Source organism: Peromyscus leucopus, chromosome 2 (assembly GCF_004664715.2).
Source record: "Peromyscus leucopus breed LL Stock chromosome 2, UCI_PerLeu_2.1, whole genome shotgun sequence".
Classification (NCBI taxonomy): Eukaryota; Metazoa; Chordata; class Mammalia; order Rodentia; family Cricetidae; genus Peromyscus; species Peromyscus leucopus.
Window position 1 is genome coordinate 52604111 of NC_051064.1, and position 18534 is coordinate 52622644.

The 18534-nt window shown below is 49.6% G+C and overlaps 1 protein-coding gene and 1 non-coding gene across 2 annotated transcripts; one reads left to right on the plus strand and one right to left on the minus strand.

The window, feature by feature from the left end:
* The first annotated feature begins 3168 nt into the window (after window positions 1-3168).
* On the plus strand, window positions 3169-12757 carry Spink4 (serine peptidase inhibitor Kazal type 4). The gene is made up of 4 exons (XM_028884052.2): window positions 3169-3484; window positions 8397-8437; window positions 10035-10147; window positions 11769-12757. The coding sequence occupies exons 1-4, from the start codon at window positions 3424-3426 to the stop codon at window positions 11812-11814; spliced, it is 261 nt and encodes an 86-aa protein (XP_028739885.1). The 5' UTR covers window positions 3169-3423; the 3' UTR covers window positions 11815-12757.
* LOC114703301 lies at window positions 5678-5784 on the minus strand. Its single transcript, XR_003736120.1, has one exon. It is a non-coding gene; the product is annotated as a U6 spliceosomal RNA (small nuclear RNA).
* Window positions 12758-18534: the final 5777 nt, after the last annotated feature.

An 18534-nucleotide genomic window follows, 5' to 3' on the forward strand; every position in this document is an offset into this window, starting at 1 on the left:
CTGGCTCTGCCTCCCAGGTGCTGGGATTAAAAACCTGCGCCACCACTGCCCAGCCTCATTATACTAGTCTTACAGCTTTTCTGAGGCTTGGAATCTTTCAAAATAAGTAACTCTTTCACAGTGAACAACAAAAAAGGCAGTGCTAGCCAGGCGGTGGTGGCTCACGCCTTAATCCCAGTGCTCGGGAGGCAGAGGCAGGTGGATCTCTGTGAGTTCGAGGCCAGCCTGGTCTACAAAGTGAGATCCAGGACAGCCAGGACTATTACACAGAGAAACCTTGTCTCGGAAAAAAAAAAAAAAAGGCATGCTTTGTTTTTATTTATTTGTATGTGTGTATGTGTTTAATTTAGTGTTGAGGGGATCAAATCCCAGAAATCATTCATGCTAGACAAGTACTCTACCAATAACCCAGCCTTTAAAAAAAAATGTAGCCAAGTGGTGGTGGCACACATCTTTGATCCCAGGACTCAGGAGGCAGAGGCAGTCAGATCTCTGGGAGTTCAAGGCCAGCCTGGTTTATAATGCGAGTTTCAGGGCAGCTAGGACTATAATACAGAGAAATCCTGTCAAGAATAACCAAATAATAACAGTAATAATAATTTTTTGTGACAGGGTCTCATGTATCCCAGGCTGGCTCAGACTCTCTGTGTGGCTGAGGATGATGCTGAACCTCTGATCCTCCTGCCTCTGCCTCCCAAGTGCTGGGGTTGCAGATGATCATCACCACACCTGTCTGAAGGGGTGCTGGGGAGCAGAGCCAGGACGTCCTGCTTACGAGGCAAACACCCTGCCAACAGAGACACATCACCAGCCCGTCTGGAGTCCCGAGACACTGTCTTACTAAAGTGCCAGGCTGACCTCAAACTTGCCCCCTCTCACTCCAGCCTCACAAAGCAGCCGGTATTACAGGCTTGCGCCACCACTCCTGGTTAGTCCCTGTGCTTTTAAATTCCCTCCCCAGGGAAAAGTAATCTGCAGGGAGAGCTTACAAACCTTGGTCTAACTTCATTTGAGAAAACTGTTTGTAGATATAATTGTTATTTTTAATAAATCAGAAATTATTTGGAAGCAGACAAGCAAATTACTCATTTATATATGTTATATAGGCATGAGGGCTCTAGGCACTGCTCTTCTTGGAAGGAATCTTGTCTGTTTCCTGTGAAAATGTAAATGGGCACCAAGGACCTGAAAAGCATTACAGAGTTTTCTGTTTGCTGAATTTGGGGGGTTTGACACTTATTTATTTGTTTGTCTGTTTATTTTTGTGTGCATGTGTGTACATGTGCTTGTGCTGTGGTGTATGTATGGGGGCCGGAGGGCAGCTCGATGGAATCTGTTCTCTCCTTCTTCCTTTCCATGATCCCCGGGTACTGTCAGGCGTGGGCTACGGCCCCCGTTGACCTGTAGCTCAACAGTGTTTTTGATCTCTGAGACAGGGCCTCAGTTGCAGTGCCGGCTGCTCTTGAACAGCTGGCAGCAATCCTCCTGCCCAGTCTCCTAAGTGCTGAGATTGCAGGCATGTGCCACTGCAGCCAGGGTGGCATGTCTCTCTTACTATGTTTTATTGAGAGGAGGCTGCAGGATATGGAGCTAAGCCATAGAATATGTGAAATATGATGTAATTTCTTTTTTTTTTTTTTTAGATTTATTTATCTTATGTGTATGAATGTTTTGCCTGAAAATGTGTATGTGCACCATGTGCATGTCTGTCTGGTGTTTGAGGAAATCAGAAGAGAGCTTCAGACACCCTGGTACTAGAATTATAGACGGTTGTGAACCACCATGTGGGTTCTGGGAACTGAGTCCAAGTCCTCTGCAAAAGCAGTAAGTGTTACTAACCACTGATCCGTCTCTCCAGCCCGGGATGCTGTAATTAAAAAAATATATATTGTCCGATAGTTGTATCCACTTTGTGGTACCCAAAAAAGGGGGTGGATATAGAGGGCTCATTAGTTAAGAGCATATACTGCTTTTGCGGCGAACCCAAGTTCAGTCCCCAGCACCCATATCAAATGGCTCAGTCATCTGTAACTCCAGCTCTAGGGGATCGGATGCCCTCTTCTGCGCTCCACAGACACCTACACTCATACATGCACACACCCACACACCCACGCACAGACACACATGCCTAAAAGAAAAACATTTTAAACATTAGAAAACAAAATAAAAGTAAATTTTAGGGGCTGGGGAGATGGATCCATGGTTAAGAGCACTTGTTGCTCTTGCAGAGGACCTGGGTGTGGGTCCCAGCACCCACATAGTGTTTCAGAACCACCCTTAACTCCAGCTCCAGGGGATCCAACATCCTCTTTTTTGTTGGTTTGGTTTGGTTTTGGTTTTTCTCTGTGTAGCCTGACTGTCCTGGAACTTGCTCTGTAGCCCAGGCTGGCCTCAAACTCGGAGATCCCCCTGCCTCTGCCTCCTGAGTGCTGGGACTAAAGGCGTGCGCCACCGCCACCAGGCTTCAACACCCTGTACTGATCTCTGAGGGCACCAAACATACACATGGTGCACACATATACACAGGCAAAACACTCGCATGCATAAAATAGAAACACATCTTCTTAACATTTCTTTAAAAAGTTTTCAAAATCAGTTCTATGTACATTTACCTTATTCCACACTTCACGTTCCTGTATGATGTCACCAACACTGTCCTCAATGCAGCCCTGGGATATAGGTAGAGCCAGAACTATGATCTTTGTTTTGTGTATGGGTAAACTGAGACCCACTTGGGCAGGCCTGGTGGTACATTTTGGAAGAATGAGGCAGGAAATTCAAGGCTTGCCTGGTCTACAGAGTAAGCTCGAGGCCAGACTAAGCAGCTAAGGGGGACCCTGTCTCAAAGGGGGAAAGAGGGCTGGGGATCTATTGGCAGAAAAGCATTTGCCCAGCACTCACGAGACACAAACTTCAGTCCTCAGCACCAGCACCAAATAAACACGCAACTGAGGGCCAAATAAGGACAGCGGCTTTCCTGGAGTCACGGATTTGGCAGAGGTGGCACCGGCAAAGCCACCAGCGACTCCCTTCCCGGTCCCCTGCCTCCAGCTGCCCCCCACTTGCTTCTCAACGCCCCACCTCTGCTCTGTGCTGTGTTTCTCTCCACTTCCATTCCTTGCCCTTGCTTTAATCGATAAACGGAGTCAGCTTTGCAAACCGTCCAAACCTTTGCTCGCTCTGGAAACTTGCCCAGCCCTAGCCCTAGCCCTGGCCCCAACGCGGATCACCACAAAGTCGGCATCGTGCCTTGAGTGAGCCTTTTCCAGGTGTCAGGATGAAGAGATTAACTTGGGGTGACACTCTGGCTGCCAACTGGCCCCAGATAAGATAAGGGTGGAGATCAGCGCAATAAATAGGCCCCAACCTCACTCTTGGCCCAGGCCACCGTTGGCTGAGGTCATACCTAACCTCACAAGCAGCATGGCTCTGCACCTGTGGATGGTCACCCTGACCTTGGCTGCCTTCCTTGCCATGGACAGGGGTGAGTGGGCAGAACTTGGTTTCCCTGAGGCTTGATCCTAGTAGGTGAGCTTGGGTGTGAGGACAGAGGCAAGATCTGGAGCTTCCTGTGGGGCCTGGGCATAGTTCTTCCTTCCGCATTCATCTACTACAGTGGGCAAAGCATGGACTGAGAGAAAACAAACAGGTTCAGGCCTGACTCTGGACAAAAACTGCCAAGTCGGGTGCTCTTCCAGTTCAAAGAAGCATTGAGCAATTATGGGCTGGCGGCTGGGGAGACAGGGACAGTCAGGCCTCAGGCCGGCTGTGGGGTGGTGAGTGCTGAGAGACTTGGCCTGGGCCCTCAGGTTCCGGTTCTGCTTTGACAAGGTGTAGTCTGGGGCCCAGGACAACCATTTAAGCATATGGTGGGGGCCCTTGGGTGGACCAGAGGTGAGCTTCCTCAGGCCTGGAGCATTCAGCAGCTCCACAGCTACTGTTAGAGGTACTTTTCCGGGCCTTTAACGTATGAGGGACCAAAACAAGAAAAAGTACCATCCCAACAGAGCTTAAGCCTAGTGGGATTGAGGAGGGGAACAGACAATAAATAGTATATAAGAACATGATAAAGGCTAAGAAATATGGGGCTGGGTGATGGGGGTTGGGAGGGAGCTGCAGTTTTAAATCAGAGGAGGTCTCTTAGGGAGGGTCAGGTTTGAGGAAAGCTTGAAGAAGGTAGGGGAGTGAAGATATTTTGGACAAGAATGTTCCGATGGAGGGAACAGTCAATACAAGGGCCCTAATGTAGAAGCATGTCTGGAATGTTTGAGGTGCTGCGTGGATGGAGGGAGAGAAGAGCGTGGTACAGAATGAAGGGGAAAGAGGAGGGGAGACGAGAGGAAGGGAGAGGAGGGGAGGAGAGAGGGAGAGGAGGGGAGGAGAGGAGCGGAGGAGAGGAGGGAGAAGAGCGGAGCAGCTGGGAAGCATGTTAGGCAGTTTCAGGAGTTCATGTAAGAACCTTTTCCTCTGAGTGAATTGGGAGCCAGTGCCATATTTGGGAGTGGAGTCAGGCCTTGAAAGAATGCTCTAGTTTATATGTTCAGAATAAACAGAACAGAGAAACCGAGAGACCCCTTGGGACTCACTAGAAGAGTTATAACATTATAAAGCAGGACCTGGCAGGACCTCAGGGCCATTGGCTCCATGCCCATTACCTCATGTTAGTCACAGACCTGGCAGCTGGGTTGGTGAGGAATAGCCCTGCAGGCTCTGGTCAGGCACAGGCTGCCTAATCTACCCCCACCCCACCCCCACACCTGTTCCCCATTCCCCAAGACCGCTCCATTGGGAACATTAAGCAGCCTGCCTTGAAGGTCCTTGTATCCACTTCAGATTCCAGCCTTAGTTGAATGAAGAAGGATGCACCTGGGTGAAGGGCACGAGATGCCTGGGGTTAAACCCAACGTTTTCACAACCCCAGGAAGAAATGACCCTGTAGGGTTCTGTGCTCTCCTTCCCTGCAGCACCCTTCAGTGCTCAATTCACTGGTTGGGGCACTGGTGAGGTGCCTCGGGAGCCCCAGGAAGCTTGGGTTCATAGGGAGGCAGGGTGACCCAGGGGGACAGCACTTGGCTTTGTGACGAGCTCAAATCCAGGTCTTCTCAGTGAACTGTAGGGGACAATAGGGAAAGCTTCTGAGCCTTGGAAGGATGGTGTGACTTCACTGGAGGACAGTGGGACATCTCAGACAGCAGATCTGCAGGAGTCCAAAGCCCCTGTTGCAGGATAGCGAGCCGCCAAGAACCTTTGGGTCCTGGGGCCATGGAGGATGTATTAGGTAGTAAGGAGTGAGGCTGGTGTCAGTTCACACATATGGCTATGGAATGCTGGTCCGGAGGGAGAGTGGACAGTGATGGGAGCCAGGGAAGGTCGCTCTGCCTTTTCAGTGTTTGGAGTTTTTGTTTTGTTATATGGTTCAGTCTGACCTTGAACTTTTGATCCTTCTGCCTCAACCTCCTAAGTGCTGGGGTTACAGGCCTCTACCATCACACTCAGCCTTTGTAAATGCTTTTCTATAAGGCCATGAAACATATAGTATTTTTACTCAGTAAATCTTTTTTTTTTTTTTTTTTAATGTTTACTCTTTCCTTTATTAGCAACGTTTGGTGTGTTTTTCCGTTTTGGTTCCCAGAGCACGTTTTTTGACAAATCTCGAGGCGGCACCTCTGTTCAGCTTAAAAATATGGACCGCTTCATGAATTTGCGTGTCATCCTTGCGCAGGGGCCATGCTAATCTTCTCTGTATCGTTCCAATTTTAGTATACGTGCTGCTGAAGCGAGCACTACTCAGTAAATCTTATGGATGAGCTGTGACAGTGCACACACCTGTGTCCCAAACCCCTATCAAGATACAGAACGCAGCTGGGTGAGGTGGTACACTCCTGTAATCCTGGGACTTGAGGTAGAAGCAGGTGAACATGAGTTTGCGGCCAGACCGATCTACATGGCAAGTTCTAGGCCAGTCAAGGCTACCTAGCAAGACCTTGTCTCAACAACCAAACAAACAAGATACAGAAATGTCTCTCCTGTAGTCCATCCTGGCCCTTTCTTGTCTCAGAGACAGCAGTACTGCTCAGTGCTCAGAGGCAATCACACACACCTGTCACTCTGACCTGCCTTCTCCGCATCACAGAGATCTCTGCATGGCAGATCTGTTCTAGGCATCCGTGGAGTCTTTTGCACCTGTTCCTTTGCTCAGCTAAGTATTTTTGCAGTTCAGCCTCAACGTGTCTATCAGGTGCTTTCATTGTTTCCTGTTACCAGCTTTAAAAAGATTTCCTTTTTTTAAAAAATTATGTATATGCATGTGTGTTTGTTTGGGGGGTAGGTAAATGTGAGTGTAGGTTCCTGGAGAGGCCAGAAAAGGGTACTGAATCCCCTGGAGCTGGAGTTCCAGGCAGTTGTGAGATGTTCAACACGGGTGCCGGGACCAGAACTCAGGTCCTTTGCTAGAGTAGTATATGCTCCGAGCCGTCTCTCCAGCCCTGTTTTCTGATTTGTCAGACAGGGCCTCTTTATGTATTCTAGGCTGCCCTCAAATTCCTGATCCCCTGCCTCAGCCTCTTTGAGTACTGGGATTACAGGTATTCTCACTATGGTGGTTTGAACGGGGATGTCCCCCACAAGCTCAGGCATTTGAACACTGCTCCCCACCCAGGGTGCTGTTTGGGAAGGTTGTGGAACCTTTGTGAGGTGGAGCCTTGGTAGGGGTGAGTTTGAGTGTTTACAGTCTTTGTTCCTGTGGTTGAGGATGTGAGCTCTTGGCTTCTGCTCCAGCCCCCATGCGTACAGATGGCTGCCATGTTTCCTGACCATGATGGACTCTTAGCCTATTGGAACCATAAGACAAAATAAATTCTTTTAGAAGTTGCTTTTGGTCATGATGTTTTATCACAGCAACAAAAAGTAATTAACACACACACACCACAGGCATTCGTTGCTTTTCTGCTGTGTATTTGTGTGTTGTTCGAGACAGGTCCTCTGCAGTCAGGATGACATGGGACTCACGGAGGTCAGGCTGATCTCAGACTTGTGGTAATCCTCCTGATCTGCCCCTTGGGTGTGCTTGTTTTCTTGCTGAGTAATGCTCCACTGTATACAAGTTTCACACTTTTTCTGCTCTCCTGTGGGAGGACACTTAGGTCATTCTTAGTTATGACAGGGATGGCATAGAGCACTGTGGTGACAAGGTTAGATTTAGTTTGATCCTCCAGTGCCAGACTGGCAGAACACACTAGAGGTGACTCGGTTTTAGCCCCTTTTCTCTCTCTCTGGGAAATCTCCAAGAAAAGACTTTGCAGTAGATGTGGAACTCAGGAGCTAGAGACGGGTCCCTTTTTGGTTCCACAGCTTTCTGCTCCATACAGAATCATATAGTCCCCCTCCCTGCAGCCTCTTGCACTGACAGGCTCCTCTGAGTGAGCGTGGGAAGGGTCCATCTCTCCACCAGGCCCTGCCAGCCCTTCAGAGGCACCTTCTCCAGCCCTCAGAACCACTCCTTCCCGCCCTGTGCCTTAACCGTGGCTCCAGTTCCCATGCCCACCGGCCATGCCCACGGTCACACCGCTTTGCTCATGTCCTACAAGTAACTCAGGCAAACCTTGAGGGCTGCGACTGGGAGTCGGACTTGGGGTGGCCAACCTGTATGTAAATCCTAGCTCTGCCTTACCCAGCCACGTCATTCGAGCTCCGAGCCTTTCGTAGGCCAGTCAAATGTTCTAGCAGACAGCCCGGAGTCTGCATGCACGCCTTCACTGGGAAGTGTGGGAGTGCTACCCATAGGAGCAAGGAAGCTGGCTGAGTGTAACCCGTGGCCCTGCAGGAAGCTGGGGAGCGGGGTGGCATGAGAGCTGAGCCCTTGCAGCCACACCATTGTTAGGGGATGTCCGTGGCACGGGAGGCAAGGCTGGCTGAGGCAGCTCCAGCCCCCAAGGGTGATTCCTAAGGGACTGGTTGTGAAGAGCCAGCACTCCGGCAGCTGGGGCTGATACCTCAGTCCTGCGCTGGGCTCTGGGCAGCAGCTACCGCATTTACTACCTGCACTCTCCTTCTGTTAGGGTGGTGAGGGTGTAGAGAGCACCAAGAACCGCGTCTCAAGGTCTGGCACATCGACGCTAACTGCTCATTTCTTCATATTATTATTTGATGGAACACAAACATTCCACTGGGATCTGAGTAATTAGAAGCGGGTTGGGTTGTCACCCCCTAATTCTGTCTTTATTCATGTAACCCAGCATGATGTCAGCCTTCTGGCAACCACACCATTTATGACTCACTACCTGTCCTCAAGAAATCCAGATTGGCAGTGACTGGGCCGGGTGCCCCAGGATGGGAGGAGGGGTCCTCAGACCCTGACCTGGCAGCCAGCGCTGACAGCAGCTTGTTTTGTGTTTCAGGGGTGCAGGTGGGAGCACAGAGGATAATTTCCCCGAAAATGGTAAGGCCATTCCTCTGCAGGAGTCTGCTCATCCACTCTACACAGCCTCCCTTCAATGGTGGCCAAGATGGCCTCCTGAACCTGCATTTTCCTCAGGATACCTCCTCCGGACTGAGCAGGCCCAAGTTCCGAGCCTGACCTCAGCCCCCAGGCTCTGCCCCAAATCTGGTCTCCAAGGTCCTTTCCTCAGTGGGCACTCCCCACCCAGCACAGTAGGACACTGCACCTGCTGCACTGTGTGAGGACAAGACAGGCCAGAGGTTCCAGGCTGGAGGTGACCCAGCACACTGAGGGGGATCTGTGGAGCATGTTGACCTTTCTGAAACACGTCTCATCAACCTCTTCACTCCAGCAAACACCAGGCTGCCCTGCCTGACTCCACCTGGGGTCCTCAGAGCCACCTCCCCAAGCAGCTTCTTCCCTATTCATTAGCCCCTCAGAACCCAGCCCCACTTACTTCATGCCACAGAGCCAAATACTTTGTATACATGACGTCAGCTACTCCCGTGTTGAGAAGAACACCATTACCGACCATTTTCACTGAGGAGGAAACTGAGGCCCTGAGCATGGAACAAGCCCACCTAAGTTTACTCAGTGGCTGAACTGGGGTCTTCAGGGTGTAGACTTCAGCTGTCCCATTCTGTTCCGTTGGGCCTCGTGTAGCACAGGCTGGCTTGTATCTGGCTGCGCTGATCTACGTGAGCTTCTGCTCCCCTGCCTCCACCGTGCCCAGTGTAGAGCACGATGTTTACTGCCCCCACACTGCCCCCTCAGCACCTCCTTCACCCAGGTCCAACCCCAGTCTTGCCAGTTCTCTCTCAGCCCGAGAACCTTCCAGTCCGAGACTAATTAAACTGTAAGCCTTGCGCCATTTCTCCAGCCTTCCAAGGGCTTGACGACCACGTAAGGGGTGGGAGAGCTCAGTCAGTAACTGCTTGCCTTGCAAATGCCAAGACCCAGGTTCGATCCCCGGCACCCATACAATCCTAGCACTTGTGAAGCAGAGATAGGAACATCCCTAGGGCTTGCTGGACAGCTGGCCTGGCCTCCTTGGTGAGTTCTAGGTCATGAGAGAACCTGTCCCAAATAAATAAGAGAAATGGGTCCTATGGAACAACATCCAATGTTCAATGGCCTCTGCATACATTCATACATGTAGCCCCCTCCCAGGTACACAAAAAAAGACCATATTGGCCTTGGTATAAGTACAGGAGCCCCTATGGTGTGAGACATTCCCTAGGAATGATGGATGGCTGTTTACTGGACTCACAATTGGACCACCAGCAGTATTTCTTGTTACATCTACTGAAGAATATATAAACCAGTCCTCAGGCGCTTAAGGACACAAACTTCCTACACACATACACACACACCACACACACACACACACACACACACACAAGAATAGGCAGGATGTCACAAACCAGGGCTCAACAGACATAGGCTCCAACTTATGTACACATCCAGCCACATGCACACACACAGGCAAACACACCATGGAGTCCTGAGTAGTTGATTGCATGTTCCAAGCAGAGCCCCTGGGCCCGACCACTGCCTCTGAATTCCCCCAATACTTCTGTTTGTTTTTTTCCCACAGCCCATCTGTGAGCACATGGCAGAGTCTCCAAAGTGTCCCCAGACACCTAAACCGATCTGCGGCACGGATGGGGTGACATATAGAAATGAATGCCATCTCTGCGTGACCCGGATGTAAGTCCCCTCCCCATGCAACTTGCTTGGGTGGCCCCCTCTCTGGTACATGCACGCCTGAAGGGAACAGGGCTTCAGCTCACCTGTCACACACACACACAGACTTGGCCAAGAGAAGAGTCCTCAAACCTTTGCCTTGCAAAATGAGCTAAATGTAACTCAAAGGAAGCACAGGACTCCAGGTCAAAGGCCAGAGCCTGACAGATGTGGAGGAGGGGCAGAAACCCTGAGTGGTCAGACAATCTCACCTGATCTTTCATTCCTCTAGCCAACTGTTATTTACTGAGCACTTACTATGGCTAGTCCCCAAGAGCTCCTCTAGTCTCAGTGGAGTCAGGCTAAGAGAGAGAAGCCAAGCCAATAGCCAGCCAACAGCAGAGCAGCTCAAGACTCAGATGGAGCGCACAGGAGCAGGGCCGGGGAGACTAGAGGAGGTAGAGTAGAAATCATCTAGAAAAAAGGAAAGATAAGTCCGAGAGGACAAAGGGAATTTGGATAGGCCTATAAAGGAAAATTAGTTTGTGCTTAAAGAAATACAGAAAGTTGGACATACTAAAATGTGAAATGGAGGAGGGGTGATTAAGGAGATGAGTCGGGGCTAGACCACGACCTTGATCACCTACTTGGTCTCAGTTTTCTCACCAGTACAGTTATCAGCCTGAGGGCCCAGTGAGATCACGAGGAGAAATCTTGGGCAATGCCAAGCTGTCTAGGCAGATGTGAAAGTCTGTATCGGAGGAAATGTAAGAAGGTAGAGCCCTGGCTGTGAAAAGGGTCATGATCGAGATTCATGAGGAGGAGGTACATTGGGGTAGATCTGACAGGCTCAGTCTGACCGGGGGTGAAGGGGGAGGGGAGAAAGGGCGTAAGAACAACCGCCCTTCCTCCCTTCCTTTCCTCTTTCTGAAACAGGGTCTAGCTATGTTGCCCAGATTGGTCTTGAACTCATGAGCTCAAGGAATCCATGGTTTTGTTTTGAGTACTAGTGACTGAACACAGCTCCACCTTTATTTTGAAACAGGGCCCTGTTAGGTTGCACAGGCTTTGAGCTCATTTTATAAAGCTCAGGGAAGCCTTCATGTTAGAATCCTTTGCCCAGCCTCCTGAGTAAGGGATTCTGGCCCTGTAGTTCCAGGCCTAGTAACTTATTTACGTATGGCCTTGGGTGGCTAGTGGCACCATTTGCTAGGATGGGAGCTAGAAGGGCAGCTTTGGGAGGCAGGGTGTTTGTGGACAGCTGGTCTCTGGTGTATCTGGGAGGCAGGGTGTTTGTGGACAGCTGGTCTCTGGTGTATCTGGGAGGCAGGGTGTTTGTGGACAGCTGGTCTCTGGTTTATCTTGGTGGGGTCATCGGAATAGGTGCAAAAACAGGCAGGACAAAGATTTGGCAGCCATCAGCAAGCAGTGAGAGCTGAAACCCCAAGAAGCTAAAAGTTCTCAGGGTATGTGTAAGAGCGTCAGTTTGTGGGGGATGTGCTCACCCCCCTCCACACATACACCTGCTCTGCATCTGGACATTTCCAGGAAGGGCTCAGCAGGGAGGATGGCCTGGGCCTGGCTTTTGAATCATCCTTTTAGTTCCTACAGTTAATGGCCTCATCCTTATCTTCTTTGATTCTAGAAAAACCCAACAGGACATCCAGATCAAGAAGGATGGCAAGTGCTGAGCCCAGAGGTGCACTCAAGCCGTGCAACCTCGAGCTGGAGAACGCGATGCTCCAGAGGCTATGGTGGGAAATAAAAGATGCAGCCCAAGCCGGTGAAGTGGACCAGTCTCTGGGAACTCTGGGGAGGAGGTGGCAGCTAAGGACAGACTCAGCCTTGCTAGCCCTCCCAACTAAATCTGTTATCTGCTACCCTGGTCCTCAACCTTGTCACAGGTCCCAATAGAGCCCTCAGTTACCTTCCGTCTGCTAGAGGTCAGACTCTGACCCCAGGACACTGCCCAGTGCCCCACCTACCTCAGGCCAAGAACTTAAAGAGATAAGCATCCTGAACTGCCGAGTGTGGATCAGTGGCACCTGAATCCATGCACGGATTTCTTCTGGGCTGACTGGCGCTTGGAGGCAGACTGACAGACAGACAGACAGACAGACACACACACACAACACACACACACACACACACAAGCTTGACAAGGCATGGCAGGCATACAGGCAGTATTTACTGTACAATTGAACTGCTTCTTATATCAAACTATTTTGTTTTTTGGATTGAAACTGTCTTAAATGTGGAACCCAGGCTGGCTTTAAACTCTCAGGCCTCCTGCCCCAGCCTCCTGAGCGCTACAAACTAGGTGTTTATTAGTAAACATTCAAAACTGAGCAATGTTCCATGCTCTGTTCCTGCACAGCTCACCCAGAGAGCCCTGGATCTCAGGTCCAGGCTCATGTCAGCTCCTAGCATAGCAGAGTGACTGGAAGACCCTCCCTGCCCAAGTTAATATCTACTTTGACTGGCTGAAATTAGACATGATCATATAGGCACATACATCCCAGAAATCCCAGATACTCCAGCCCAGTGGGTCTCAATGGTGCGACCCTTTAGTACAGTTCCTCATGTTCTGATGACTCCCCCAACCATAAAATTATTTTCATTGCCGTGTCACAATTTTTGCTACTGTTATTAATCATAATGTAAATATCTGATATGCAACCCCTAAAGGGGTCATGACCCACAGGTTGAGAATCACCGCTCCAGCCCATAGTATATGCTGAATAACCTCTATTGGCCAAAACCTATGGAAGCGTTTTTGCTTTTTTATCTTGAGACAGTCTATGTAGCGTTGGCTGGCCTGGACTTGCTATGTGGATCAGGCTGGCCTCAAACTCACGAGATGTCTGCCTGCCTCTGCCTCCTGAGAGCTGGGATTAAAGGTGTGCATTATGACCCTCCGCAAAATTTGATTATTATACATATATGGATGTCTGTGTATGAAGAGGCCAGAAGGGGCAGGGGATCCCCCTCACCCGAGAACTGGGGTTATGGTTGTGAGCTGCCATGTGGGTGCTAGGAATTGAACCCAGCTCCTCTGCAAAGCAGTCAGTGCTTTTAACCACTGAGTCATCTCTTCAGCTAGAAGCCTCTTGATATGATGGCAGGGTAGTAGAGTGTGGAGGGCCTGGCCAGGGGTAACAATTTACTCAGGTTCAGATTCCTGATCTAGGGGTGTAAAAAGGACGGAAATGCTCTGGAATGGCACATCTGAGGAAAGCCAGTCAGGAAAAGCAAAACCCCAGCATCCCCTGGAGCAGTGAAGTGAGACAAGCAAGCAGTGGATGCTGATTCACAGGTGGCAGGGGCTTCCGTCAGCTGCCAACAGATTTCCCCATCGCTATGACCAACTGGTTCCCACCTGCAGCTCAACGGTCTAGGACTAAGTATACCCTTATCCTAGCCAAACCAAACACAAACCACGAGAGGAGCAGGCTTAACCATGAGGACGCTCATTCTCCTCACACAGGTCTCTGCCGACCAGCAGCTCCGTGCTCCCAGCTGTTCCTCCATCACCTTCCCTTCAGCCTGTCTCCGTATGAGGCAGCCATCATCTACACTCCACAGATGAGGCAAGGGCACCACCTACCTCCAGAGGTACTGCATTCCACACAGGCACAGTATGCTCGCTCATATCCCAATGTCTACAATGTCATCGCTTGGCCAGGTAACAGCAAGGAGACTGAGAAATCTAACCCTAGGCTCTGTTAAACTAAAAATTAAGAGTTAGTGCAGGAGGGGAAGGTGGTACTGGTGGCATCTGGAAGTTTCCATCTTAGGTGGCAAGTCTCTCTTACATACACACATAAACCAGAGCAGCCGAGCATTTCCTTGGTGACCCTTCCTTCTTAGGACTCCTCCAAGGAATCACCAAGAGTAAAACTTGGACAATCTTCCTGACACCCCACTGGAGGAATGCATAATTCCCCATCTACATTCGTGGTCTAAAATGTAAGCGTGAGCCTCTAAAGATGCTACAGTGAGGGTGTGTTTTTAGGGAAAAGGTGTTGATGCAGGGGTGTTACTGAAGACAGAAACCACGGCCTTGCACATGCCAAGCAAACTACCACTGAGCTACATCTCTACATCGCCCTAAAGACTCTGCCTATGGCACATGACCATGTTGACCATTGCTGAGTGGTCGAAAGATTCTTCTTCAGGTCTAGGAAATAAACAGAAGCAAGTTCCTGAGGCTGCTGATAGTCAGGTTTCCTATCTTGAGGGAATGAGAGGGCACAAACAGAAGGGGCGAGGCCTGGCGGTGGGCAATGCGGGAGTTCCCGAAGCCCAGCTACTCTGGACCTTCCCAAAGCTGCATGGTATAACTTGGCTGGTATCTTGCCCAGTTAAAACTACTTTTAGTTAGTTTGTTAGTTAGTTACTTTAGTTAGTTAGTTAGTTATTGGTTTTTCAAGACACAGTTTGTCTGTGTAGTCCTGACTATCCTGGAACTTACTCTGTAGACCAGGCTAGCCTGAACTCATAGAGATCCACCTGCCTCTGCCTCCTGAGTGCTGGGATTAAACAAGTGTGCCACCACCGCCCGGCTTAATACTTACAATTTTTGAGACAGGGTCTTATCAATAGCTCGGGCTGGCTCCGAACCCAGGACCCCCTGTCTCTGAAGAGCTGGGTCTATAAGCAGCTATCTGCCTATAAAGAAGTTATGGGCTCCGCTCACGATTCTCCTTCACTCTTTCTCTTTGGAATTGAGTCTCTGGTACTTCACATAAAAAGAAGTGCCCATCACCACATGGAGAAAGGCTTCTCCGAAGAGGGTTAACAGTGCTGGGGCCATCTGCAACCCCAGCACTTGGGAGGCCGATGGAGGAGGATCACACTTTGATACAGGCTGGGCCACACAGCAAACCCTCACCTTCAGTGATGACCACGGAGGGAGGGAGGAGGACGAAGTAACACTGAAGCTGCAGCGAAGGGCAAGAGAAGATGCTGACTGAGCATGCAAGCCGTCTCCCAGCTCTGAGGCTGGAGGACTAGTTTGTAGAATCACACTCCTTTTTCATCCGCCCTGGGTGGGACTGATCAAGTCCTAGGAAAGTGGGCAATCGAGAGGGGTGCCCTTTCCTCGGCCTGAGACAGAGCCATCCTGTGCATAAACAGGTCTATGTGGATAGGGCTGTACCCACGGCCACCATGCTAAACATCTGCAGTCTAAGGCTTATGGCCTCTTTTCTCAACCTTTAAATGAGATATCTGTCGATGCTATAAATCCCAATGCAGACAAGAGCGCTTCCACGGCCAAGCACAGCTGTGGAAATTCCACACTCACTATGGATGTATACTCTCAGCATTCATTTGAAAACCTACTAACACTAGGTAACATGCTTGACCTGTTGTCAAGACAAAACTCCCCACCAAGGCAGCTGCAGTCCCGGGCTAGAGGCAAAAGGTAATCGAATGACCCCACAGGTCACAGCCTGTGGCAAGTGCTGTGAGGGGAAGCTACAGGAAACATGGGAGGTACCAGCTGGGCCTCAATAGTCTCAGTGGGGGGATTTCCCCACGGGAGAGACATGTAATGATGGCCTGAAAGATGAACAGGAGTCAGGTGACAGAGGAGGAAGAGGAGCAGAGGAAAGTTGGTGAGAGGCTGTCCACACAGCAGCAGGGGCAGCAAAGTCCCCAGAGCAGGAGACAACACCATCAATCTGGGGACCTGAAAGACCAGAGTGGCTGACAAGTGGGGCTGAGCTGAGGTGAGAGGAGACAGAGGAAAGGACTTTGTCCTTCCTTCTGAAAGGTATGATGAGGTTGAGACAGAGTCTCACAGCGTGGCACAGGCTGGCCTTGAACTGATGGCAATCCTCCTGCATCAGACTCTCTGGTGCTAGAATTATTAAGTGCAAGTTACCGTGCCAGACTGTAGGTCTTTATCCTAAGAGGCCCCGGAGCCACTGGAAGCTTCCAAACAGAACTCTCACATATTTCAGCATCACTCAGGCTGCTCTGGGGAGAATGAACTGGAGAGGGGTGGATCAATTATCCTGCTATATTGTCCTGTGGCTATGACAAATACCCTGACAAAAGCAATTTAAGGGAAAAGGGGGTTATTTGCTCCTAATTCCAGGTTAGTTCCTCAGGGCAGAAAGTCACAGGAACTTGAGGAAGTTGGTCACACAGAATCAACAGTAAAGCAGAAGGAAGGAGGGATGCAAGCATGCTGCTGCTCGGCTTGCTGCTTCTCATACAGTTCAGGGTCCTCTGCCTAGGGGATGGTGTCACCCACAGTGGACATGTCTTCCCACCTCAGTGAACATACTCAAGATAAGCCCCTCAAAGGCATGTTCACAGGCCAACCCAGTCTAGACGATCCTTCAATGAAACTCCCTTCCCAGGTAATTTCAGGTTGTGTCAGGTTAACAAAACTAACCTTCCAGGGGCTGGGGATGACCGCTCTGCAGTTAAGAGCATATACTGTTCTTACAAGAGAACCTGAGTTCAGTTCCCAGCAGCTCATAACCACCTGCTCCAGGGGAACCCAGCACCTCTGGCTTCTGTGGGTACACACACACACACACACACACACACACACACACACACACACATATCACAGTTTATAAAAAACAGAACAAAACTAACCATATTAATATAGATCAATACAGGGTATAACCAGAAAGCTAGAATAAGAGATTAAGTATGTATGACCCCATGTCAATTAGGAGGAAGAACAGAGAGGGATTAAAAGCATTGGCTCTGTTTGGAGGATGTTAGCCTGCTTTCCTAGCATGCACAAGACCCTTAATTTGTTTCTCAGCACTACAGAATGAGAAAGAAGAGGGTTGGTAGGGGAGAGGGGGAAGGAAGAAAGGAAGAAAAAGAAAGAATGATGGAAGGATGGCTTGGCAGTTAAGAGCACTGGTTGCTCTTGCAAAGGACCGGGGTTCAATTCCCAGCACCCATATGGTAGCTCACAACTGTCTCTTAACTGCAGTCCCAGGGGATCCGATGCTTCCTTCTGGCCTCTGCAGCCACCAGGCACATACCTGGTGCACAGACATGCATGTAGTCAAAATATCCATACACATACTACAAATGAAACTTTTAAAAAAGCACCCAGCTTTGTGTTGTGGCTCTGCCATCTTTCCCATTTCCTCCACCTCTTTACTATGTGAGGATTAGACCACTAAAATATATGAAGAACAGTACCTAGTGCTAAGTAACTTGATGTGTTCGTGTGTGTGTGCAGGGCCTAGAAGACAACCTCAGAATTTGTTCCAAGAGCCATCCACACTGTTTATTCTTTTAAAACAGGGTCTCCCAGTCGCTAGACTGGCTGGTCAGTGAGCCCCAGGGATCGGCCTGTCTTTACCTCCCTAGTGCTAGGATTATAAGTATGTACCACCACTCTTAGCTTTAAAAACAAACAACCAAACATGGGTTCTGAGCATCAAACTCAGGTCTGCTTGCTTGTGTGACAAACACTTCATCAACTGAGCTCTCTCCCCAAGCCCCACAATAACCTGTTAACTGTGACCCAGGGCCAAACAGCTGCCACAGAAAACAAACAGTGGACTGTTAAGTTGGGAACGGGCTGGGCTGGGCCCTGAGTCCTGTCTACTGTTTACCTCTCCTACCACCAGGTCTGATGTCTTAGCTACCCAGTCCTAAGTCCCTGGGACTTCAGTGAAGCCCTCTGTAACAAGATGAACCTCAGGGAGCCTGCTGAAAGCCTGTCTCCTGAGTACTGTGCTAAAGAATGAGCCGGCAGCAACTGACTAGCTTAAAGGATTCTAACACATAGAATCACTCTCAACTTCATCAAACGTAAATGCTGACAAGCCACAAATCTTTGCTTTCTCACACAACACAAAATAAACACTGTACACAGTCATATATACCTATAATTCAAGAACTCGGGAGGCAAAGGATGACAAGTTCAAAACCAGCCTAGGCTATATAGCAAGACTGTGTTCAAAGGAGGGACATACACACACGCACGCACGCAGGCAGACACATGCATGCACACACACACACACACACAGACAGATGGACAGGCGGAGGATGACCGGCCAGCCGGACATACACAGAAGAGAGAGAAAGAATATTCCAAATATTTTTGTGCTTGATAACAACATACAAATTGTTTTTAAAAGCAATGGAGGAGCTGGAGATATGGCTTAGCAGTTAAGAGCACTGACTGCCCTTCTAGAGGGGCCAGCACCCCCATGACAGTTAATAACTACCTCCACTCCAATTCCAAGGTGATACAACGTCCGTCCTCTTTGGGCCCACATGGGCACTGCATGAACACAGTACACAGGCATACATGCAGGCAAAACACCATATACACAAGATTAAAAATAGTGTAAAAATATTAAAAACAACAACAACAACAACAACCCAATGGAAGTGGAAGTCCACAAAATCATCAG

Coding starts and splice junctions, on each gene's coding strand:
- Spink4 (XM_028884052.2), top strand. CDS start 3,424: ATGGCTCTGCACCTGTGGATGGTCACCCTGACCTTGGCTGCCTTCCTT. Junction 3,485..8,396: donor CTTCCTTGCCATGGACAGGG/GTGAGTGGGCAG, acceptor TTTGTGTTTCAG/GGGTGCAGGTGGGAGCACAG. Junction 8,438..10,034: donor GGATAATTTCCCCGAAAATG/GTAAGGCCATTC, acceptor TTTTTCCCACAG/CCCATCTGTGAGCACATGGC.